The sequence below is a fragment of the Chelonoidis abingdonii genome, chromosome 17 (assembly GCF_003597395.2).
Source record: "Chelonoidis abingdonii isolate Lonesome George chromosome 17, CheloAbing_2.0, whole genome shotgun sequence".
Taxonomy (NCBI): Eukaryota; Metazoa; Chordata; order Testudines; family Testudinidae; genus Chelonoidis; species Chelonoidis abingdonii.
In genome coordinates, this window is record NC_133785.1 from 8,844,411 (window position 1) to 8,868,220 (window position 23,810).

Consider the following 23,810-nt stretch of genomic DNA (forward strand, 5'->3'; position numbering starts at 1 on the left):
ATATTTGTTTTGTGGTTCCTCAGTGGATTAAACCCCTAAGCGGGCCAGATTGGCAGTGTCAGCTCAGGAGAAGCCCAGGAATGGACTAGTGGAGGTGGAGAGTGTTGTTGGAGGCCATAATTGGAGGTCATTGGCTGCTGTGTGTGAGAGGAGTTGGGGGTTGGGTAGCAGGGGGCTGTGGTGGATATTGAGGGGGATCAGCAGAGTTGGAAGAGGAAGCCAGGAGACTGGGGGTCAGGATTGAGAGGGACTTTAACAGAACTGTGTAGCGGGGGAGTCGGGTTGGGATTAAGGAGCATTGGCAGAGCTGGGGGGGGGGGGGGGCGTCTCAAGCAGAGCCCAGCCTGGGATAGCATGAGGGTTGTGGGCCTGGATTGATGGGCATCAGTAGAGCTGTGTGTGGACCCAGAACTGGATTGCCTTCTAGTTCTGTGCAGCTGGTGCTAAGTTGCCGTGACATTTTGCATTGGAACTCCGTCAGCACTACGGGCAGCCCCCTCTGCAGAACCCTGGCATCTCTGAGAGCAGTTGGCTTCTGTTGTGTCAGTGACCGTTGACTACCTGGCTCCAGCCCTTATCCGAGGCCCAAACTGCGCTTGAGTGAAATGTGCCGCCCTAGCATGGGGCTCTGGGATTAGTAGGTGGCACCTAGTACAGCATCACAAGGGTAGGGGCTGTAGGGGCGAGGCTTGGGACTAATAAACATCCTTGTTTAAATAGCATTTGGGCTGGTGGCTGATTATTTCTTGTCTGCTTTGGTCTGTGGTTCCCTGCGAGTCCCTGAAGAGGGCCTACTGGCTTTGTTAATGGGCTCCTCTTTGAGCAGTCACAGACCCTGAAATGTTCCTCCCAGCTGATCTCATGCTGCAGGACGTGCCATCCCTCACCTCCCTCTCTTCTCTGTCCACAGAGCTGCTTCTGGGGTGAGACAATGGCCCAGTGGTGAGGGTGCTTGGGAGACCTGGATTTAATTCCCAGCTCTGCCACAGACTCCCGGCGTGACCTTGGGCAGGCCATTCAGTCTCGGTTTTCACCATCTGTACAATGGGGATAATAGCTCAGCACTGCCTCATGATGGGAAGGGAGGAAAAGAGTTGAGTCTTCAAGGTGCCCAGATGATGGCATTCTCTGTCTCTTATCAGCAGATCTCAGAGCACTTTACAAAGCAGGTGAATGGGGGACTCTGAAGCACAGAGAGGAAATGTGACTTGCCCAAGGTCACCCAGCAGGTCAGCCCCACTCTCCTGAGTCCTCGTCCAGTGCATGATCCCCTAGGCCACACCGGCTCTCCTATTGGGGGCCAGATAAGTACCTTAGATGGTCAGAAGTACAGAACAGCTGGTGTTACAGGGCCACCTACTCCAGAGCAAGGAGAAGGGGAATCCTATGTAATGGAAGAGGCTACTTCTATAGCTAGACTGACCCCGCCTTCCACTTCCTCCAGTAGCCTTTACTTCCTTTCCCTGGAAACATGGAGCACATCCCAGGCTATGGGCATGGTCATAGGATGGGGCTCTTCCTCTAATTACCTTCCCTACTCCTCATTTTGTCTTCAGGAGACCTCTAGCTCCTTAGTAGAGCTTGACAGCAGGACACCTTCCCAGCACTGAGCTAGATGTATGTACTGTTTAGGGGAGAAGACAGGATAGCCCTGGTGGAATAAAACCAGCCATGGGAAGGGGTGTTCTCACATCAAACCGCTACAGCCGGATTCTCACACCATGGCTCCTTTGCCCACCTCTAGTAATGGGACCATGTAGTGGGTATAAATTACACTGCTAAAGCAGGGTAGAAAGGGGCCTTAGGCCCAGGTCCTCAAAGGTATTTCAGTTCTTAACATGCATTGAAAGTAAGGGAAGGAATCTAAATACCTGGAAGGATTGGGCCTTGGACAGGGCCTAGCCTGAAACTTGGTGTACACCTGAGACTCTCAGTACGGGGGAGATCTGACTTGGGGGTAGAGTGGCGGCATACCTGGGACCTGTTGCTTTGCAAAGAGCTGTAAATCTCCAGTGCTTGTTTGAGTGTGTCTGTGGCTAAGAACTCCCTTTGCTGAGCCTATGGTCCTTTCATGTTGCCCTTTTAACTAGAAACCAGAGGCCTCCGCAGCAGGGCGGGGGCGTAAGCAGCTGAGTGGTTTGGGATAGCTGAGGCACTGCTTTTGGGGCCTAGGGTGGCCGGGCTGCAGTGCCCTACAACCTACCAAAGGGCTCGGACAAGAGGCCTGCACCTGGGTGGCCACCCTAGAGACCCAGAAACAGGGACTAGACCCTACCCAGACCCAGGGGGTTTAGAAGCTTGTGGGACCCAGGATTGGGTCCACTTCCAACAAACTACAGAAAACTGAGCTTGGTCTAATTAAAGCAGTACAACACCCCACCGCTCCAGCTGGACATTGTGATAGGGATATAAAGGTGCTGAGCTATTCCCCTACAGGAAGAGGAACAAGCTATAGCAGTCTAAGGATACGTCTACACTACCCGCTGGATTGGCGAGTAGCGATCGATCTATCGGGGATCGATTCATCATGTGTAGTGTAGATGCGATAAATCGATCCCCGATTGCTCTCCAGTCAACTGCTGAACTCCAGCTCAGAGAGGCAGAAGAAAAGTCGACGGGGGAACCGCATCTGTCGATTGAGCGCCGTGAGGACGCGAAGTAAGTAATTTTAATTTGATCTAAGATACGTCGAATTCAGCTACGCTATTCTCATAGCTGAAGTTGCGTATCTTAGATCGATCTCCCCTGTAGTGTAGACCAGGCCTAAGGCACCTTTTAACCACTAAAACTGCCCACAGTAGGGCTTGTGTCGTATATCTATCAGTTAACCTCCCCCTCCCTCAGCTGACAGTCCTACCGGAACCAACTCTGAAGCCAACAAAGAAAAGGTGCTTTGGCTTTTGAGGAGTGCAATCTGATCTCTTTACTCAGCTAGGCAGTAATGAGAAATAGCTTCTCCCAAATGATTAATAGTGATTAATAAAGTCAGTGCCCTCCTAGGTACTATTTCCTAGAACAGGGGTAGGTAACCTATGGCACATGTGCCAAAGGCAGCACGTGAGCTGATTTTCAGTGGCAGTCGCACTGCCTGGGTCCTGGCCACCGGTCCAGGGGGCTCTGCATTTTAATTTAATTTTAAATGAAGTTTCTTAAACATTTTCAAACCTTATTTACTTAATATATAATTAAACTATTGTTGTATGTAGACTTATAGAAAGATCTTCTAAAAACATTAAAATGTATTACTGGCACGCGGAAGCTTAAATCGGAGTGAATAAATGAAGACTCGACACAGCACTTCTGAAAGGTGGCCGACTCCTGCCCTAGAACATTGTTTACTCTGCTTGCCAGTAGACTTGCTCCCCTTAGGAAAGTGAAAGTTTCTCTTTTAAAAAAAAAAAAAAAAAAAAAACTTTCCATTGACTGGCATTCAGCCTCTCAGTCCTATATCAGTGCCAGCGGTACTGAAAACCTCCGGCTTCTGTACTTCATACAAGTTGGGGGGCTGCTCTGCACTTGTGAAAAACAGGTCACTTCCCCTCTCTGGCTACTCGCTCCTGTGGAGGTTGAAGGGCTGGGTCATCTCTAACTCCTGAGAGTTGGACCCCATGTAGGTACGAGGGAGGACATTTGCTCTTTTGCTGAGGTAGGGGGGACTTCATTCTTCAGAGCTCGTACTCCACCATCACGTGCCAGTATGAAATTCCATCCCAGAATGGAGAAGGCACCAATTTTCAAATTTTCACTGAGCAAATAGCTGAATTAGTTTCTCCAGCCTGGCTCCTGAAGGGCTTCTGTGGATGAGGAAGTGAAGTGAAGAACCAGTGAAGTGAAGAACGGCTGCAAATTTCCCTGCTACTGGTCATTTGTGATGCTGCTGTTTCTCTATGCTCACCAACTTGACTAGCTGTCTGGTTGTGCTGCAGCATCTCCTTCCAGTACAGGGATGCAGAGGCATTTGTACTCATTGCATAGCACCAGCTAGGTGCTCTGCAACTGTTGCAGCACCCTCTCCTTTCAGAAGGTGAGATGTGTAAACATAGTATATCATCCACCAGCTATGCAAGTGATGGGTGCTTTGCAGAATAAGCACCCCCACAATGGTCCTTGCTCCCAATCTAATGCACATAGAAGCTCTGAGTTGTTGAGGAAGGGTGATCCCCAATGTCTTGGGAGGAGTTAATAGCAGTGAAAGCAGAGGTGCCATTGCCCTCTCTTAAGGGATCTGGTGCATGGGAATCCCTGGCCTTGATAAGGATGGCCTGTTTGCTCTTAGCACTATCCCTAGCAACAGAAGAAGATTCAGAGACCTGTGATGACACAAACTGGGCTTAGACATGGCCAAGCCACTAGAGCAACTTCCCTTCTGCATTGGGATTTGTGCCACCAGCAGGGATGGCAGGAGCCTAGCCAGTGGGGTCAGGGCCAGTAGTAGCCAGCTTGGCTGTTGGAGTGCACTGCTGCTGGGCTAATTCCCCCACCCGATCTAGAGTGGGGCCAGTGACTCACTGCCCCCACTGTGGCTCATTTTCCCCTGGCCTGTGTGGGCATCTTGCCTTCCCTTGGGCTTGGCTGGTCACCAGGCTTAGATGGGGTCCCACCCAGCTATCCCATTTCGGGTTTGGCTAGCTTTCTGCATGTGACTTGTAAATAAACCTCTTTGAGGGGCTGTAATACCAGTCTCCATCCCCAGGTGACGCTGTGGGTTCCTTTTAAGGATTCTTGTAGCCGACAGTCCTCCCACTCCGTGATTCCTGTGGGTGGGACCTGTAATTTCACACCCTTCGTCTAGGTGGCGATGTGGGAAAATCTAGCCCTGTGAGGGATCTCTCCTGGCGGCAGGGCCCGTCCTCCTTGGTTTTCGGTAAGGGGGCGGACCTTGGAGTGAGTGCACCCAATGGAGATCAACGCTATGGTGATTGGCGGCGACGGGACCCAATGGGCGCTGGTCCATGGAAAACCGGTGCCGGGCGGGGCGGAAGAGGCGGCTGGAGTGGTGGTGATGGGACTGCTGACTATTCTGAAGAAGATGCGACAGAAGGAGCGGGAGCTGCGGCTCCTCATGCTGTATCCTTTTGCAGGGGGAGAGGATGGGCTGTACCAAGTATCGCGTGGTAAAGGGGGGATGTATCCTGCGGGTCTGGGGTTTGGGCTGTACCATCAGTTCTAGGGTGTATCCTGTGGGTCTGGGTCTGAGCTGTACCAACAATTCTGGGGGGAGGGGGTGTATCCTGTGGGTTTGGGCTGTGCGAAGGGCTTTGGGGGCAGGGATGTATCCTGTGGCTGTGGGATCTGGGCTTTACCAAGTGGCCTGGAGGAGTGCAATATTTTGTGGGTATGCAGGTGAGGGGGACCAAATGTCCTGGGGGGGGGGGTGTATCCAGTGAACAGAAGGGTAAATAGGGTTGTACCAAGCACTGTGAGGGGCTGATGGAAGAGGAAGAGGCTGCGCTGGTCCCAGCTGGGAGTTTCCTTTTTATGGGCTGATCTGCCATCCAGCTGTGACACTAACATCCCATTCCCCCCACACGCTCATGTGGCTTTCCATGTTCTGAGCTGCCATCTCCTTGACCTGCCTCCCACAGTGGCTTAGACAATGCTGGCAAAACCACCATCCTGAAGAAGTTCAACGGGGAGGATATCGACACCATCTCACCCACACTGGGCTTCAACATCAAAACCCTAGAGCACCGAGGGTGAGTGCACAGCGGAGTGTCTGATCTATCCACAGGCCCCAAAACCTGCCCTGCCCAGCCCAGCCCAGCCCAGCCCATCCATCCATCCCCTGGAGAGAATTGTCCCTCCAAAGTCTGATCTCCACCCCCTCCAGGGCAGGATTATCCAACCCGGCCCACAGTACAAACCCTCAGCCTCCGTTCAGCCCTGGTTTCAAACCCCCTTAGCCATAGGTGGTATCACTGTGGAAAAGGATCTTGAGGTTTCAGTGGATCACAAATTGAATATCATGGTCTAGGTTTGCTTGGTCCTGCCACAGTGCAGGGGGCTGGATTTGATGACTTCTCAAGGTCTTTTTTCAGCCCTACATTTCTGTGATTCTATAGTGCGCCCTTGGAGAGCTGATTCCCCTGCCTAATAGATCTCAATAACCTTGATTCTTTACTCCAAGTTCTGTACAGATCCCTCACCCCATTCCCCTAACTGTTCCAGCTCCCCCTTGAGCTTAACTCCCTTCAGATCATGGGGGTGGTTCTTCCGTCCTCAGAGCTTAACCAAAGCAAGATGAGGCTTTACTGTCAAATCCCCTGTCCCCGACTCTCAGCTCAACCCCTTGCTCACTTTCTGTCACTCTTAAGGGATTTGGAGAAGGTTTGGTCTCCCCAGAGCCAGATGCAGAGGGAATGTCCCCTCCTTGCTCCAGGATGCCTGTTTCCCATTGCATGCTGGGATCTTACCTGACTGCCCCTTTACCTCCACACTCTGTGTCTTTTTCTATTGCTCAGGTTCAAGCTGAACATCTGGGACGTGGGCGGACAGACATCCCTGCGCTCCTACTGGCGCAACTACTTTGAGAGCACAGATGGTCTCATCTGGGTGGTGGACAGCGCTGACCAGCAGCGCCTGCAGGTCTGCAAGCAGGAGTTGCAGAGCCTTCTGGTGGAAGAGGTGGGAACTGCATCTATCTGGGGAGCAGAGAGGGTCTATATGGGGCGGGGGAGGGAGCTGTACCAATTCTCCTTGAGGGTGTGGGGGCTGTATCCTGCCGAGAAAAGTGATATGTATGGGATGGGTTGTATCAAATGTCTTGGGAGAGGTGGTGTATCTTTTGGGCATGGGGGAGTGGGCTGTGCAAAGTGTCCTTCGGGAGGGCTGTATGCTCTGGGTAGGTGGGACAACTTCTGGCTGAACTAGGCTGGAGGTAGCTGGGATTTGGGTTGGGATCCCTGAGGGGCCTAGTTTGGTGTTGACCTGCTGGAGGCACCACTTGCCTCTGCTGCAGAGAGGACCCCAGTCCCCTTGCTGCCAGGTCCCTCAGGACTGAGAAACAGACCCTTCTGGGACAGAGGAGGAGGGGGTAGGCTGCTGACGGGGTAGGAGGCTAACGGGCATGGGGGACCAAGACAACAGGGCCATGCAACTCACCCTGTGCTTCCTTCGCCACAGCGCCTGGCCGGAGCCACCCTGCTCATCTTTGCCAACAAACAGGACCTGCCGGGAGCACTGTCCTCCAATGCCATCCGGGAGGTGAGAGCCACTGGCCTGAAGCAAACCAGGGATATTGACTGAGAGGAGTAAGGTCTGTTGGGTGGAGGATGGTGGGCAGGGCCTGGGAGTCAGCTCTTCTGTTCCCAGCTCTGGAAGGGGAGTCGGGTAGAAGAGTTACACCAGATGAATGACAGCCAGGACTTCTGACTTGTCTCCAGTTTATCACTGACTCACTGTATGATCTTTCCCCTCTCTGTGCCTCAGTTTTACCAGGTTGTGAGTAAGGGACTAATCCTTCCCTCCCCAGAGCAGGGACAGGAGGGTGTGCTGCTGCTGGGAGATGTGGGCTGAGGACAGGTTTGGTCTCAGCACACTCGGGTAGCTCAGCGTTGTCTTGTCTTCCCTTCAGGCCTTGGAACTAGACAGCATCAAAAGCCATCATTGGTGCATCCAGGCCTGCAGTGCCTTCACTGGGGAGAACCTGCTGACAGGGATCGACTGGCTCCTGGATGATATTTCCAGCCGGATCTTCACCACGGACTGACCATGCCCCAGACGTGGCCCCCTCCTTTGTGTGGGGCTGCAAGAGTGAGGGTAGGGCTGCATCCAAGCTTTGAACAGAGTTTCCAGGACCATGTGGCTGTTGTTTCCATGGACTCTCCCATCATGCTTTCCTCCAACAGTCAATCACTGGGAGAGCAACTCTCCTTGGATTCGGCCTAGATCCCAGCTGCCCCCTGGATTGACGCATGGCTTAGTGCCCCTGGCCTGGGTCTCGTGCATGCGTTTCAGGGTTTGAGCCTTTAATGCTGGCAATCAGTTCGGGGGAAGCTGGGGAAGCAGAGGGACCAGGCCATTTATAGTTGTGGGGGCTGAGGCCCCATCACTGGAGCACAAGGCCTGTTGAACTGTGTATGTGAGTGGGACTGGTAGAGAGGAACTCTCCCCCCACCAAAAAAAAAAGAAAAAAAACCCAAACCCACCTCTGTATCAAACATTCACTCACATTTGTCATCTCCTGCGCTAATAAAATCAGTGGCCTATGTCCTGGCTATGCCTGGATTCCTTGACCCTGCGTGGGTTGCCTTGTGGTTTTGGCTTATTGTGCCAGCTTCCCCTGAGAGATGGACTTCCCCTAGGGGTGGCTCTAGATACCCAGCTACGGCATTGGTTTCTCACATGGGCTTAGTGATGCCCGTATTTTTTTTTCCTGCCTCAACTGAGTTGCAGATGAGAACAGGGCACTCGAGGCGGGGGTGGGGGGGAGTTCTGCAAGAATCTTCCTCACCCTCCCACTCTATCCTGAACTGTGGTTTTAATGAGAGAGAGATTCACTTCCTGTTCTTAACTGTTACTATGAGCTATTAAACAACCCCTTCTGTCCTAGTCAGTGGTGGCCACTTCTCAGAGCCAAGCAAGGGATCACTGAATAAACAGCCCCTGCTCCCCACCTCAGAGGAGGCTACATCTCAGCACTGGGTAGAAACAGCTTTTGTGCCCCACCCCAGAGGCAGCTGCATTTTAGTGACTGAGAAAGTTAATCTCTGTCAAATACAGTTTAATAATTCACCTCTTTCCAGTGCACTTAATCTCATTTTGCTCTGCAAACTCTGCACTCACCTTCATTGTGCTGCACCAACCTCTGGGATGGAGAAGGGATAGCAGAGTCATCAGGGGTGCTGTTTTGGCCAAGGTCCCTGAGGCAGTGGGAAGCCCTGGGCTGCTGCAGACATGCCCTTTGGTCAGCTGTATCCATACAGCGATGGCAAGACCTCGACTTTAAGGATGTACCTCAAAGATGCCCCCCAATGTTGAACTGCGAGGGGTGGAGCAGCCTGGCTGGGGTTGGAATGGGACATGGGGATTGAGGTTCCAGAGAGCAAACCTTATTCCTAGCTCTTTGCTTGTAAAGCACATCAGCGTTAGAAGGGAGACATCATTTTTCTCCCTACTCTCTATTTACCTCCCTTGTCACATAGCCTCCCCTGGCCCTACCCCATTACCTTCCACCTTCTATCCTATAATATTAGATCCTTTATACCTTACCCTGTAATCCAGTGGCTCTCAACCTTTCCAGACAACTTTGCCCCTTTCAGGAGTCTGATTTGTCTTGTGTACCCCAAGTTTCACTTCACTTAACTACTTGCCTTCAAAATCAGACAAAAGTACAAGTGTCCCAGCACAGTTACTAAGAAATTGCTCACTCTCATTTGTACCATGTAATTCCAAAATAAATCAATTGGAATATAAATATTGTCGTTACATTTCAGTGTGTAGTATATAGAGCAGTATAAACAAGTCAGTGTTTGAAATGTTGGTTTGTGCTGACTTTGCAAGTGCTTTTTGTGTAGCCTGTTGTAAAACTAGGCAAATAACTAGATGAATTGATGTACCTGCTGGAAGACCTCGGCATACTCCCAGGGCTATTCATACCCCTGGTTAAGAACCACTGCTGTAACCTGCTTTCTTTACCCCAGCTCAGTCCCAGTTGCCCCTTTGTCCCTGCCACTTTTCTCTGTACTGCTTTCCCCAGTCCAAGCTCAACTCCCCGCTTACCCTGCCTGTAACATGTGGGCACTTTCCAGAGGAGCCCTTGACTCTTCAGCTCGCCTGAAGCCTTGCACTTTATACACGCTCCCTGGGCTGGGGTGGGGAAGCAGGTCCGGTCGCGTGTGCGCAGTGAACGTATGAGTGAGGCGGCACCGGCATTGCTTGCGCATGCGTAGCGTCTGTTCGACAAACCCACACTCTCTGGCTGCCGTCGCCGCTGCCGCGGGGCTGGCTGCTGATTGGGGGAGAGGGCGGGCTCAGGATTTAAAGGGGCCGCAGCCCCAGTGGGAGGAGGGTGATGGCCTGCACGGTGAAGGATGAGTACCAGCGGCATTACGTGGTCACAGAGCCGAGGAGCCACCCCAAGGGCCACACTGAGTATAAAGTGACAGCCAAGGTGAGGGGCAGCTCCTGGGACCCTGCCTGGGGGCTGCGCGTGGCCCCTTTAAGGCGACGGGCTCTTCCTGCTGGGCAGCAGGGGCTGCTGATACCCCTATGAGAGGGGGGTACCTCACTTGGTCTCCCTAAGGAGGGAGCATCATGCGGCGCGGGTGGGGCGAGACTTGTCCCTGGTACTTTTCCGAGGGTAGGAGACTGTGTGTAGTCGCTTTAAGAGGTGGGGAGCTGCGTGTGGGCCCCGTCGGGTCTCCGTTTTGGGGTGTCATGGGTGTGGCCCCTTTAAGATGGAAGCTTCCTGCAGGGGGAGCTTTGTGTTCCTGGATCCCGTGAGTCCCGCACGTGGGACGTGGCTAGCACCTGCCACAGCTTTCCACGCCCCAGGCAGGGGTGGCAGGTTTGTATAATTTTTGGTGGTGCCCAGAACAGGTCCAAGGACCCTGCCCGCCCCCATGCCTTGTAAGCCAGTATATATATTTTTAAAAGAATGTAAAACTGTGAGGGCTGTGGGGGTCGGGCTGGGGATGAGGGGTTTAGGGTGGGGGCTCAGGGCTAGGGTAGAGGTGTGGGGTGGGGATGAGGGGTTTATGATGCAGGAGGAGGCTCAGGGCTGGGGCAGAAGGTTGGGGTACGGGGGGTGAGGACTCTGGCTGGGGGTGCAGGCTCTGGGATGGGGCAGGGCTGGGGATGAGGAGTTTGGGATACAGGCAGGCTGCCCCAGGGCTGGGGGCAGAGAGGAGGACTCCCCCCAGCCCTCTCCCCACCTGCAGCAGCAAGCTCTGTGGGAGGGGCCTTCCCCTCCCAGCAGCATACTTGCCTTGCACCACTGTCACTGTATATGCTCCTAGGGCCCCTCTCAGGTCCAGGAAGCCCCTTTGCCTCCCCTGTGGTTGGTGCCAGGGAGGCTGCCATCATATGTGCGCTTCCTCCCCTGCTGCTGCTGCCCCTCACTGGGGGTGGGGCTTGCCCAGTGTGGGGCAGGAGCAGTGACTGTGGGCGGGGGGGCCTGTGCTGGAGGAGGGTCCTGCCGGAAAAGGGAAGGGTCAGCCTGCCCTGGCACTAGGACTCTGCAGCCACAGTTGATGCTGGGAGTCAGCAGAGTGGAGGCAGTAGAGAGTTGCAGGGGAGAGACCCAGCCCCAAACATTGGTGGAGCTGGGCCCCTGCGCCCTGAATATTGCTGGAGCCTGGGCACCATGGGCCCATATTAACTCACTGTCCCTGGTCCCCAGGGGCTTCCAAGGTGGGAGGCCCTGCTACAAGCCCTAGGCATTGTGGATGTCGCAGGTCAAAGACTTGTACCACATTGACCATGTCCCAGAGACGTCCCAGGTTGAAGGTAACTCCCACGTCCTGGGGGGGGTGACCCCTACAACACCACACCCCGTGGCTGTCACATTTCGCACATTCTAGGCTGATGGCCCCTAGGCTGCTGGTCCCTTCATTAGCTCTGAATCTCCACCTTCTGGCTCGGAAGTTACTGACTCCTTGTCTCTTCCCTCCATAGTTTGTTTCGAAGACGAACCCGGAGGATGTCAAGGAGGTGACTCTTTTAAACCCATCTGCTCATGCAGGGGAGGGGTGCAAAGAAAGGGTGGGAAGGAATCCATATCCATCTGTCTGTGTCCTCAAAGAGAGGGAGCAAAGAATTCTGGGGTGGGTCTCCACGCCAGGGTAGCCTGCATGCATGGCTGCTCAGCAGCGATGGGCAAAGTCCCAAAATTTGAGGTCTGGTGGAGCTGAGTTTTGGGGATGGTTTTGTCTTGGGGCTTTGAGGCCTATGGCAAAGGTTGTGAGGCAGGGGCAGAATGACCAAGGTCTGGGGGTGAAAATCAGGAGGGCTTTGGGGGAAATCCAGGAGTTTTGACATCAAAGTTCAGCTTGGAAGGAGCTGGGTCCATAGATTTGTATGTGGGGGGTTGAGTTGAAGGGTTGCGGTTTGGGGAATAAGGGAAGGGTCCCTGGGACTGTGGGAGCTGTGGGGTAGTGCACATCTGGCTATTAACTGGGGCATCTGAGGGGCTTGTGTCCTTCAGATCACAGTCTGGAAACGATACAGTGACTTCAAGAAGCTGCATGGGGACCTGTCCTACATCCACCGCAACCTCTTCCGGCGCATGGAGGAGTTCCCCACCTTCCCCAAAGCCCAGGTCTTCGGTAAGGGCCTTCCCAAGGGGCAGGGGGCACAGCAGCCCCTGGAGCCTGATTCATCTGGGTGCCCCCAGAGCAGGGGCAGTGGCAGAGAGAGCTTCCCCCCCATAAACAGATGCACTCCGCTCCCCTAATCTCTCCAACTTTGCCCCCCCCCGTACAGCTCACTCTCTCATGCCTAGCTCCCCCCATCCCCACAGCACAGCCCCCTACCCCACGTAGCTCCCTCATCCTCCCACACACCTTCTTCCTGCCCACGGTGCTCCACAACAGGGGCACACAGTGGATCATACCGTGTGAAGTGAATTGAGGTGGGATGCCCACCAGACAGTGGCAGGGGTGGGTGGGCTGGAATGTACCACAGGGTAAGAGGTGGAGTGGATGGCCTGTCTGGGGAGGGGTTTGTGCTGGAGGACCTATCCTAACAGGAGCTCTGTCTTGCAGGCCGCTTTGAGCCCGAGGTGATCGAGGAGCGCAGGAAAGCAGCTGAGGCCATGCTGAGGTTCACAGTGCACATTCCTGCCCTGAACAACAGCCCCCAGCTCAAGGAGTTCTTCAGAGTATGTGGGGTAGTGCTGGTCTGGGCTGAGGGATCCCGGGGTGGTCAAAGTCCATTGCATCAGGCTGCTCACACACAGGGCAGTACCAATGGCCAACCCAGTTGCTCTACACCTCCCTTGAAAAGCTTGGGCTGAGGAGATTCTCCCCATCCCGGTGTACAGCAGAGACTCCTCTGAAAGATGATGGTCAGGACTGATTGTATCTAGTGTGTTAGAACAGTAGGAGTCGGGAGTCAGGATTCCTGGGTTCTATTCCCAGCTCTGGGAGGGATGTGGGGTCTGGTGGGTTACGGGGGGAGCTGGTATGTGGACACCTGGGTTCCCTTTCCAGTTCTGTCACTGACCTGTGTGGTTCTGGGCAGGTCACTTCCCCCCTTTGTGCCCATCTTCCCCGCTGTGCGTGTAAAAATGTGTCTGCTGCCAGTGGAGAAGTATGAGGCTAATACCCCATCTCTGCCCCCATGGCCACACTAGCACCCCAGTCCCCAGCTCCTCCTTTACCATGCTGCTTCCTTCCTCCAGGCAGGGGAGGTAAAGAGGCCCCTGGAAGCCTGTGACCTACGCATCCTGCCACCCCCTCTGATCCCAGTACCACAAGAGGGCACAGATGCTGGGGACGATGCTCAGGGATCTGTGGCAGAGCTGGGACTGCAGAGCCTGGAGCCTGAGGGGGAGCCAGAGCCAGAGCCACACCCACATCAAAGGGAGCAGGCGGAACCGCAGAGCCCAGTGCCTGTGGGAGCTGTGGGGGTAGCGGGGGAGGAGCATAACAGGGGAGACGAAGGAGAGGAGACAGGTACAAGATTCCTGCTATTGATTTTGTGGGTTACAGCAGGGCGACCGGGAGTCAGGACTCCTGGGTTCTATCCCCAGCTCTGGGAGGGCAGTGGGATCATGTGGTTTAGAGCAGGGGGGCTGGGAGTCAGGACTCTTGGGTTCTATCCCCAGCTCTGGGAGTCTGACTGAGTGACAAGAGCTGGGTTTTCTGGGTTCAGTTCCAGACCCTGCCACAGATTCCCGGTGTGACCTTGGACAAATTGCTTCCCCTGTCTGTGCTGCTCTTCCTCAGTCTGCAAAATGGGGATAATTATACTGACCAGCCTCTCAGCAGGGCTGCGAAGGGTTAATTAATTGCTCTGGGCAAAGCCCTTGACTTCCTCAGAGGAAAGGCACAAAAGAGGGGTAAAAATATTATTGTGCCGTTAAATGTCATGGTGTTAATCTGTGACATTCAGGAACCTTTTCCCCATTTTTTACCATTTAAACCTGACCCTGGCTACCCAAACAGACCAACCTTGTGCTTACAGGATGGGGAAAAGGAAGGGAAACTTGCCAGCTGAGTTTCAGAGCAGAGATTTGAGCAACTCTTATTTATATTGTCGGAGCACAAAGGGACCCCATTATGGGGCGCACCTTAGCAGGAGTATTAAGGTTGTACCTGGAGGACCCCTCTGTATTAGAGCCCCACTATGATGTGCACATTATCACCAGTATTGTGGTGGCACCTACAGGCCCCAGCTGAACTCAGGGCTCATTGTGTTAGCTGGTCTCGGTCCAGAAGAGCTCATACCCTAAATAGACAAAGGGTGGGAAACAGAGACACAGAGGGGTGAAGGAACTTGTCGAAGGTCACTCAGCAGGTCGGTGGCAGAGCTGGGAATAGAACCTAGGAGTCCTGAGGCCCAGCCTTGTGCCCTAGCTATTGGACCATGCTGCATCTCCGTATATGTGAAACTGACCAGCCTGGCGATCAGCTGTCTAAAGCGGCATTGCTAAGAGCCATTCCCTAGTGGGGAGGATTGGAGGCTGCGATTGGGAATTAGGTCCCCAACTCCCAGAGGATATTGACACTTAACACGTTTACAAATCCCAGCCTTGATCTCCATGAAGGACGTTGCCCTTGCCGAGAGTTTGGTTTCCAAAGGCAGTGACTATCTGTGGCTCTGAAGGGGGGCAGCAGGTGCTTCAGAATCCCAGGCCTCCTCTTCTCTGCAGGCCAGGGAGCAGGATTAGAGGACAATGCACCATGAGCACATGACATTCAGCTGATTCAGGGGGAGACAGGGGATGATGCATCATGTGGTTTGTAAGTGAGGGAGGATTCTGCTGCTACAGCAGGCAAGTCCGGAGCAGGGAAACAAAGAGCTGTAGTCACAGCCCGGCACCAGGGAGGGACTGGACAAGAGGCAGCTCAAGGGCCTTAGCCTATAATGAAAGGCATCACTTTCAGCGTTCACCAGTGAAGACTGTCAGATCCCAGGCTCTTTCCTGCCTCAGGCACAGGCTCTTCAGCTGGCCCAGCCTAGATGCACTTAGCAGCACTGTTCATATGATGGTGGTACCTAGAGGCGCTGTATTGCACCATAGCGTACGGTACACACAGGCCCTGACCAAGATGGGATCCCTCTGTGAGGTACACAGCAGCAGTAGCAGAATAGCAGCTAGAGCCCCCAGCCATGATCTGGGCCCCATTACGAGTGTGCATTATTAGTAATATTATGGTAACATCTACAGGCCCCATCCAATACTGGGGCCTTATTGTAGCGTGTGCATTAGTATGGTCACAGCCAGAGGCCCTAGCTGAGATCAGGGCCTCATTAGGGTGTGTGTTAGTAGCATTACAGTAGCACCTAGAAATCAGCTGAGATTTGCACCCCGTGATAGCATGCATGTTAGTAGTGGTGTGATACAGCATGGCCAGAGGGCAGCATAAGAGTGTTAGCAGGGGGCCTTATTCCCTGCCAAGGGAGGAAGGTTTGCTTTAGATTGACTAGAACAGCTGTGGCCAGTTAGAGCACCTGACTCCAGTCATGGGCTATAAACCCCTGCTTCAGTCAGACAGGGTGTGGTAGTTGAAGGAGAAAGGTTGGATTGGAGCAGAGTGCAGATTGCAGAAGAGAAGAGTTTGTCCAGAGAGAAATAGCAGGTTTGGAGGAGTGCTGCGGTGGATTGGGAAGCCCAACAGAAACCCTAGGTAAGGGGCACCAGGCTTGTATAGAAGAGAGGCGAGAAGCCCTTCACAAGCTGACGGGTATGAGAGGGAAGTAACCCAGGGGAAGAAACCGCTAGTCAAGTGGTTCACCACAACCCCAGGGCCCCTGGGTTGGGACCTGGAGTAGAGGGCGGGCCCAGGTCCCTCCCTCTCCACTCCCCTCCTCCAAGGACACTAGGGGAGTGATTAAGAACTGGTTCAGAGGCAAGCAATAGCGCCCTGAACCTACCCCAGAGAAGAGAGAGCGCGAGACCCAGAGAACAGTACCGGCAATTTGCCACAGTAGTAATATCGTAGTGCCCACAGGCCCCATTACGGTGTGTGCTTTATTATTCATCATACAGTAGCATCTAGAGGCCCCAGCCAAGCCTGCGGTCCCATTTTGGTGGGTGTATTAGTAGCGGTATTACATTAGTGCCTACAACCCCAGCGAGAGACCGTCCCTGCCCCAAAGAGCTCACAGGCAAACAGTGACTCTCCCAGTTGTACAGATGGGGAAACTTAGGCCTTGAACGCCAGACCCTCAGCTGATGGTGGGGCGGGTAGGCAGGCTGGCTGCTCAGGGTGGGGTTCAGTTCAGACACCCACACTTTCTCCTGTGCTTCATGCCTGGCTCACAGGGGACCCCGCACTGGCTGCTAAATCCGAGGAGGATCTGGATCTGCTCTTTGCCTCAGTAGGGGAGGAGAAGGAGAGCGGGTCACCTCTCCGCGGCCCCCTGTCTAACCGGGACCTGGCCCTCTTTGACCCTTTCATCAAGGAAGGTAGGCGGGGGTTAGATGGGTCTGGGTCATCTCTAGGGGATGCCAGCCCTGATCCAGTTCCAGGGTGGGGGCACTGGCTGGCTCAGGGGAGTGGGACATGACGGCTTTCTCCTCTAGGAGCTGGGCAGGCTCAGGCCATTTGGAGGGTGCAGGGGTGGGAATCTTGCCTGGTGCTCCCCATAGTGGGAGAGGGGAGTGGAGGGTTTCAGTCTCATGAAGCCGGCATGGGGTCTCCGCTCCCTTCTAACATGCCTCCCCCACCCACACACTTTGTGCTTTCAGAGCAATGCTCAGCCAGCCCTTCCCAGGAGGCCACGTTGGCCGTGGGATCAGAACTCCTCCCCAGCCAGGACATTGAGCTGGCAGCTGATGCCCTGTGGGACCTGCAGATCTCTCAGCCTGCGGAGCAGGAGGCAATACAGGGACTGGACCCAGGAGGGTACCTGGCAGTGGCCACTGAGGAGATCACACTGGCCTTGAAGAGAGAAGCAGCCAAAGACTACGCAGGGGCCCTCTGTTGCTACCGCAGTGGGGTGGACATCCTGCTGAAGGGGCTGCAAGGTATTTCGAGGGGTGGGGGAATCTCTTGGTCTGACCTCATTGATAAAGCAGTACCCTCCATAGCATAGAGGGGAAAATGAGGCACAGAAAAGGTTAGTGACGTCCCCCAAAAGGCATGGCATGAAGTCTGCAGCACATCCAGAGCAGAACGCAGGAGTTCTGGCCCCCAGCTTCAACCACTGGACTCCACTCCTCTCCCAGAGCCTGGCATCGAACCCAGGAGTCCTGACTCCCAGCTCCCTCCCCTACTCTCCCAGAGATGTCTGTGTCACAGCAGCTATTAGCCCCCTGGCCATTAGTGGCAGCAGTGTTGTACCTCCATTTATTTCCCCCCTCCCCCCCGAGAGCAGAGTCACAGGCCTTGATTCCATCAGGCTGCGGTTGGCCCCCTCTCAGGGGGGTGGGTGGGTGTGTCCCCTAAATCAGCCCAAGCAGGGACTTGGGGTGGCTTTCACAAGCTGCAGTGGAACAACCCTCCTCACGTCGCAGCCAACCTGCTCGCTCGCAGGGATGTGAGAGGGGATCCAGGGACTGGCCTGGGCCAGGGCTGTTATTACCAGAGCATTGCACCCTTCATGGCATAGGTAGGCCAAACTGTATAGCCAGCAGCCCCTCCCCATTGCTGGCCAGCCCCTTGTTCACCCCCTACTGTATCCTGCCCCCTGCCTGAACAGGCCCTTTGACCCTTACCCCCCTCACACCCAGCCAGCCCGTCCTCCCCCAGCTGGACCCCTCAGCACCATCCGATCCTCCATTAGCACTGAAGAAGTTAGATAACACCGAGAGCTTGGCCTGCATGTGCAATGAAGTGTATGGCCCTCTGGTGAGCTGCTGCCTGTGACGTGTGTAGGCGGCAGCAGAGGGCACCAGAGAGCCTCTGCCTGCTGCACCAAGCCGATAGATTTCTAGTGAAAATCAGGGTTTGCTCATTGTTCCCAGTTCAGCAGGGTGCCGGCGCCTTGACCATTCCTAGCGATTCTGGAAGTGGTCAGTTTTCATGAGTTCCCACATTCCAGCCAGACAAAGAGAGGCCTCAGAGTTCAGCGTGGCCCTCCCTTTTCCTGCCCTGTAACAGCTAATGAGGCTGCATCTAGCCGCCCCAGTCCTGGAGCAAGACCCCACTGTGCTAGGTGCTGCACAAACATGGAACAGGCAGTCCCTACCCCAAAGAGCTTCCCAGCTGCAGCTAGGTATTGCCAATGAGCCAGCCAGCCTCAGCCTGCTGCCAGGAGGGAGGAAGATCCAATATTAAGGTTAGCCAGGGTGTGAGATTGATCCTATGTCCCTTGCCAGGGCTGCCACTTCCTCTTTGGCTTAAGCACAGATTTTCCTGTGGGTTTTTTGACCATCTTTTCCCTTCCTTGATCCTTGGGGGCCTTTTGTTTCCCCAGGGGGTTGCAAATTAACTCAGGCTACCTATCAGCAGTGTGGATCCTCCCACAGTTAGTCTGGGCTGTTGTGGCCAAACAGGCCGGCATAAAGGACAGACCCACAGCTACTTTCTTGATGTCACCGAGTTTGGAGGTGTGGGTCTTGGTCCTGAAATCCCTGGTCCTCAGCCCAGACATGCACCAGTCTATTGGGACCAGCTGGCAGCATGCTGAGACAATGTCTCCTGGCCCCCGTTCTCCAAGAGCAGGTCTTCCCTGCGGAGTTAACTCTGTGATTGCATGTGAAGTATTAGCCTTGCTGCAGTTGATATGTCTGCCCTGCTCCTGGGAGGTGCTAAGATTTCAGGGGGGCATCCTGGGCATCCCATAGCCATTTCCACAGCAAGCTGAGTGGCTGTGATCCTTTTCTAGTGAATTGGGGGAGAACTCATCTGTCCTTTACAGACACCTGGAGGGGGAGGAATTGGGGGAAGACACTGAAGAACTAGCTGCCCTCAAGCAGCACTAGCTTGCGGTCACCCTGCACTGTTGTGCTAGCAGCTGGAGAGATTCACTCACTTGAGTTTTAGCCTAAACCCCCTCTGGGGCCGGCCAGCTTGAGTTCAAACACCCCCCCCGCGCATTAATTCTGCAGCTGAAGAAAAGGCCTAAGTGTCATATGTGTCTCTGCAGGGAGGGGTCAGTACATTGCTTACAGTCATGGGCACATCTTTTGCATTTCTCCTCTCTCTGCCCAGGAGACCCTGATCCCACCCGCCGGGAAGCGGTGAAGAAGAAGACAGCCGAGTATCTACAACGGGCCGAAGAGCTGTTCCAGTTGACTCATCTCCAGCCATGAGCCAGGATCTAAGTCCCCTCCCTGCCCCCAGGGCATGGGGCTGAGCTGAGATCTGAACCCCAAACTGCCTTTCTAAAGGGATCTAGGGCCAACACTTTCACGTGCCAGTGACTTAGCTAAAGCCTTTCCCTCATGTCCCCCCTGGGCTCAGAAGCAGAACTGCAGGCCCTGGCTAGAAACACACAACTCACACAGCCTCCATGGTTTGCTTTAACACAGGGCTGTATGGTGAAGGGGGGAATCTCTGCGCTACTAAAGATGTTTGTGTCTATAGCACCTCTCCAGACAGTGGATGATTCTTCTTCTGCCCCCTGGGCTTGTGTTTGAACAATCAGTCAGGAAGCTCCAGCTCTTTGCAAAGGTGAATGAGCTCTGGAGCCCCCACACCCGAAGAGGGAGAGGTCAGCACCCACGCTTTGCAGAAACTGAGACACAGAGAGCTATGACTTCCTCAAAGTCATATAGGAAACTGGTGGCAAAGCTGGAAATTGAATCCAGCAGTCCTGGCTTCCTCTTGTTCTAGTTCTCTAGACCTCACTCCCCTCCCAGAGCATAGAATAGAAGCCAGGTGGCCTGACTCCTAGTTCCCCCTCTCTAGTCCTGTAGGCCCCCCTCCCCTCTCAGAGCTGGGTATAGACCACAGGAGTCCTGGGACTTGAACATGGGAATGTAATGGTCAAAGGGCTGGGCTTCTCTCACATGAGCTTAGCTGTCCTTCTTCAGACAGCAGCAGGTCTTTTATCCTCTGTGTTGCAGGCACTAGTGGGTGACAAGGCCAACACACTAGAGGGGTGGAGGACCCTATAATAGGAAAGGGGAATGGAATACAGAGGAATTCCCATGGCCCTGCTTTCCTGCCACACATGGGCATGACTCGCACCACCTGTCCTCCCCTATTCACTCAGCTGCATGGGGTGAAAGCTGCTGACTCATTCTCACAGCAGCACTGGAGCCCCCAGGGGACTATTGGCAGAGACTAGCATGTGGCCAGGGCTCTGTCCTTAGCAGGGGGCCCTGCATCAATCCTGTGGGGCTGGGACCCTCTAATCTTTCCCCTGAAAGCAGGGTCCAGATTTAACCCTCAAGGTTTCCCCTAGAGGCACAATCAGTCAGGGCAGTGATTGCAAGAGACCCTACAATAACAACCCAGCATCTGTAACCACAAGGCTTGCAGGACATTCTGTAGTGGACTTCTGCCAATAACAAACTGATGTGGACATGAGGCTGCTTGGGTAACAGGGACTAGTGGAGAGGGGCTCACGCTATGTAGCTTGTGTCGGCCAAGCGCATTGCACACACCAGGGGTTCTTTGCCCTCCGTTCCCCTCCACAGCTCCCTGTGTGCCCCCCTCAGGATGCCTCCCAAGGGTGCCAGGGCTGCAAGGCACCTCACTGCCACCTGCCCTTCACCTGAGGGGGTCTTGTCTATGCCTGCTGTGAAGCAACCCCCCACCTCTGGCAACACAAGCCTGGCCTTCCAGTCTGCCCTGAGCACACATTAACCTCCAGCTGCTACACCTGTTGCCCTGGAGTGCCCAGCCATGACCCACTGGGCACACTCAGCTTTGCCATGCCTGCAAGAGCAGCACACAGCAACTTCCAAGAATCACCTCCGGCTCCCTGCTCCGCTGAACATCCAGCAGTTAGCAGTCAGAGTGAAAACAAGCCACCTTTACTAGCAGAAGAGACTCAAATGAGGGACAGGAAGACTATTGGAAACAATCTTGGTTACACGGAAGACAAAATCATTGCGTGCCTAGACTTAACTCACAAGACATTGTTGCCCCATCTCCTGCAGGCCGGCTTTTCCCAGCCTTTTCAGCCAGCATGGTTGAGATCCCACTTTCATAAGCTCAAGCCTGCTGGCAGCCTGTCTTCACAGATTGGGGCACGCCAGGGCATCTTGCTGCACCCCCAGAAATACCAGACTGAACCCCCATTTTCCTCTTACTGTTAATTTCCTTCTGAAGACTCCACGAGCTCTTCATTAGACTCAGTGCATTGGCAGACTTCTCCTGGGACACACACAATGGCCCACCAGGGAGATAGGTGCCTCCCACATGGCTTTGAGTGCTCTGCCTTTAACTACAAGGCCTAGAAAACACAATTTTCAGCATAGCCACAACTCCTCACATTTTCCATACATCCATCTCACAATTATTTTGGTGACCAGTGTGACGCAGGTTTCTAGTAGACCCTTGCATGACCTTTTAGGTGAACTCAGGGGATCCTTGTGCTCCTATGTATCACTGTACCCTCTACCAGTTGGCATTGAGGGGTCTTTGGGTCACAGCCCACTATTTTGAGGACTCATAGTGACTCCCCTCTCCCCATACCAAGTGGTCTGTGTGCCCCCCCCCCCCCCGGTTTTCCTTTCCTGAAGGCCAGAATACGTGCATGCTCTCCATTTTCCTCTCCCCTATGCCAGGGATTCTGTGTGCCTTCCATTTCCCACAAACCAGGGCCTTTATGTGCCCTCTGCTCCTCCTGCCATACCAGGCTTCATTATTTCCTCTTATGCTAGGAACTCTTTGTATCCCCACACACCAAGGTCATATAGATTTGCCACCTGACTAGCTCCACTCTCCTTACTCAGTTAATCAAGAGCTAGCCTAGTGGTTCTCATCTATATATAAAGCTCTCAGCCCCACCCTCCCAGGTAAATCCTGCCTATGGGTGGGACTTAATCTATAAATACACCATCCTCCATCTTGAATCCTTTTAGCTACCCATCAAACAGCTGTTGGTTCAGAGAAGCAGGTGAGCCTCACTCAGAGATGGGGAAATGTTGGGTGGGGGAATGTCTTGTTTTGGGAGGGAAAGAGAAGAGGGTGAATTATTTACCCCAGGGGGCATTTTTAATCTTAACTGTTGGGGGAATCCTTAGGGTTTTCTGTCTCTCACAGCCTTGCTTGGGTAATGCCCAGATTCTGTGTTTTACCTGGTCCAAACAATGGATGAGGGCTTATTACTGCTGCCACCAGCCAATGGCATTTCTCTTGTGGCCTGAGTTCAGTCCCCCTCCTGATGACTCTCAGTTGTGACTACCATAGAGAAGGATTAGATGGAGCCTTTCCATGTGGTCTTGTGGTTAAGGCCCCAGGACTGGGACTCCAGAGACCTGGAGTTGATTACCTGGTGCTGTCACAGACTTGCGGTCTGACCTTGGGCAAGTCACTTCCCATCTCTGTGCCTCAGTTTCAGTGTACTGTCAGGGTACATCCTTTAATGTTTCTGAAGCTTGTAACTACTCTGATGGGCTCCTCAGAGCCAGGGAGAGCTGACAGTTCTGAAGAGTTGCTGTCTTTTGGATTCTCTTAAAATGGAATAAAAAACTCAGGAGTCTTGTCTCCTCCTCCCACCCTTGCTCCCAGAGCTGGGAATAAAACCCAGGAGACCTGATTCTCTGGCCTCCTCCCAACCCATTAGATCTCACTTAATTCCCAAACCTGGAAAAAGAACCCAGGAAGCCTGACTCCCAGCCCTTTTTAGACCACACAGCTCCCAAAGCTGGAACTAGAACCCAGGAGTCCTGACTGTTGTTCTAACCACTAGTCCCCAGTTCCCTCCCAAAGCCAGGAGTACAATCCAGGAGTCTTGATTCTTGGTGTTAAATGTATTTTACCTGTACATTTCGCACCCCTCATGTGGTGGGAAAGTTGGGCTGTGGAAGGTGTGGGTCAGTGGAGAGAAACCTCCCTTGTTCTTCAGTGTCCTGGTGTGTGGCTGCAACCTGGATTTATGGCTTTCTTGGGGGCTGAAATTGTGGATGAATTCTGGTCAGAGTGAGGGAGTGTGAGTCTGATCGTATAATGTCTCCACACTGTTAGCCTGTGGGACTCATTACCACAAGGTCTCATTGAAACCAGGTTAGAGGGATTCATACCAGAATTGGATGTTGATCTGAATAACGAACATCCAGAGCAAAGATTAAAATGTCACCTAGGCTTTGGGAAAGAGCAGAAACCCTCATGCTTCAAGGCAAGAGCTCACTCCTGACTAATGGGGGTCAGGAGGAATGTGCCCTTGTGATCCACTTATGTCCTTCACCTGCCTTTCAAGCAGCTGGGCCAGGCTGCTCTGGGAGATAGGATACCAGGCTAAATGGGCCCCCTGGCATGGTACTTCCTAGCTTCCTCTTCTAGAGGGGATGTGGTCCCCTTGCTCTGATGGCTGGGGCAGGAGATCCACCTGCTCACCACTGCAAAGCACTTTGCAAGCAGCAAGGAAAGAAAGCGCACAGCTGCCAGCTTGGGTGGGAACAACTGAGGCACAAGGAGGGCAAAAGAACTCCCTCCCAATGGCCTGAGGGGAGAGCTGGGAATAGAACCCTGAGTCCTGGCTCACACCCGCCCTGTACTAAGTCACTAGACCCTTCCCACAGCCAGGGATAGAACCCAGGAGTCCCAGACACACCCTAGCCCCCAATCTAACCCACTCAATCC

At 53.8% G+C, this 23,810-nt stretch overlaps 2 protein-coding genes across 4 annotated transcripts; both read left to right on the forward strand.

Moving 5' to 3' along the window:
• The first annotated feature begins 1,142 nt into the window (after nt 1–1,142).
• ARL2 (ARF like GTPase 2) lies at nt 1,143–8,209 on the forward strand. 2 transcript variants are annotated; one of them, XM_075073216.1, is made up of 7 exons: nt 1,143–1,229; nt 2,573–2,658; nt 4,694–5,067; nt 5,586–5,696; nt 6,462–6,624; nt 7,123–7,203; nt 7,574–8,209. In XM_075073216.1, the coding sequence occupies exons 3-7, from the start codon at nt 4,898–4,900 to the stop codon at nt 7,706–7,708; spliced, it is 660 nt and encodes a 219-aa protein (XP_074929317.1). In that variant the 5' UTR covers nt 1,143–1,229; nt 2,573–2,658; nt 4,694–4,897; the 3' UTR covers nt 7,709–8,209. The 2 variants fall into 2 exon arrangements, with proteins under 2 accessions (XP_074929317.1, XP_032653576.1); XM_032797685.2 differs by having other exon boundaries at nt 4,843–5,067.
• A 1,698-nt stretch (nt 8,210–9,907) lies between these two features.
• SNX15 (sorting nexin 15) lies at nt 9,908–19,650 on the forward strand. 2 transcript variants are annotated; one of them, XM_032797609.2, is made up of 8 exons: nt 9,908–10,111; nt 11,617–11,652; nt 12,146–12,266; nt 12,705–12,820; nt 13,343–13,616; nt 16,433–16,576; nt 16,859–17,137; nt 19,266–19,650. In XM_032797609.2, exons 1-8 carry the CDS (start codon nt 10,013–10,015, stop codon nt 19,364–19,366), a joined length of 1,170 nt encoding a protein of 389 aa, XP_032653500.1. In that variant the 5' UTR covers nt 9,908–10,012; the 3' UTR covers nt 19,367–19,650. The 2 variants fall into 2 exon arrangements, with proteins under 2 accessions (XP_032653500.1, XP_032653510.1); XM_032797619.2 differs by lacking the exon at nt 16,859–17,137.
• Nucleotides 19,651–23,810: the final 4,160 nt, after the last annotated feature.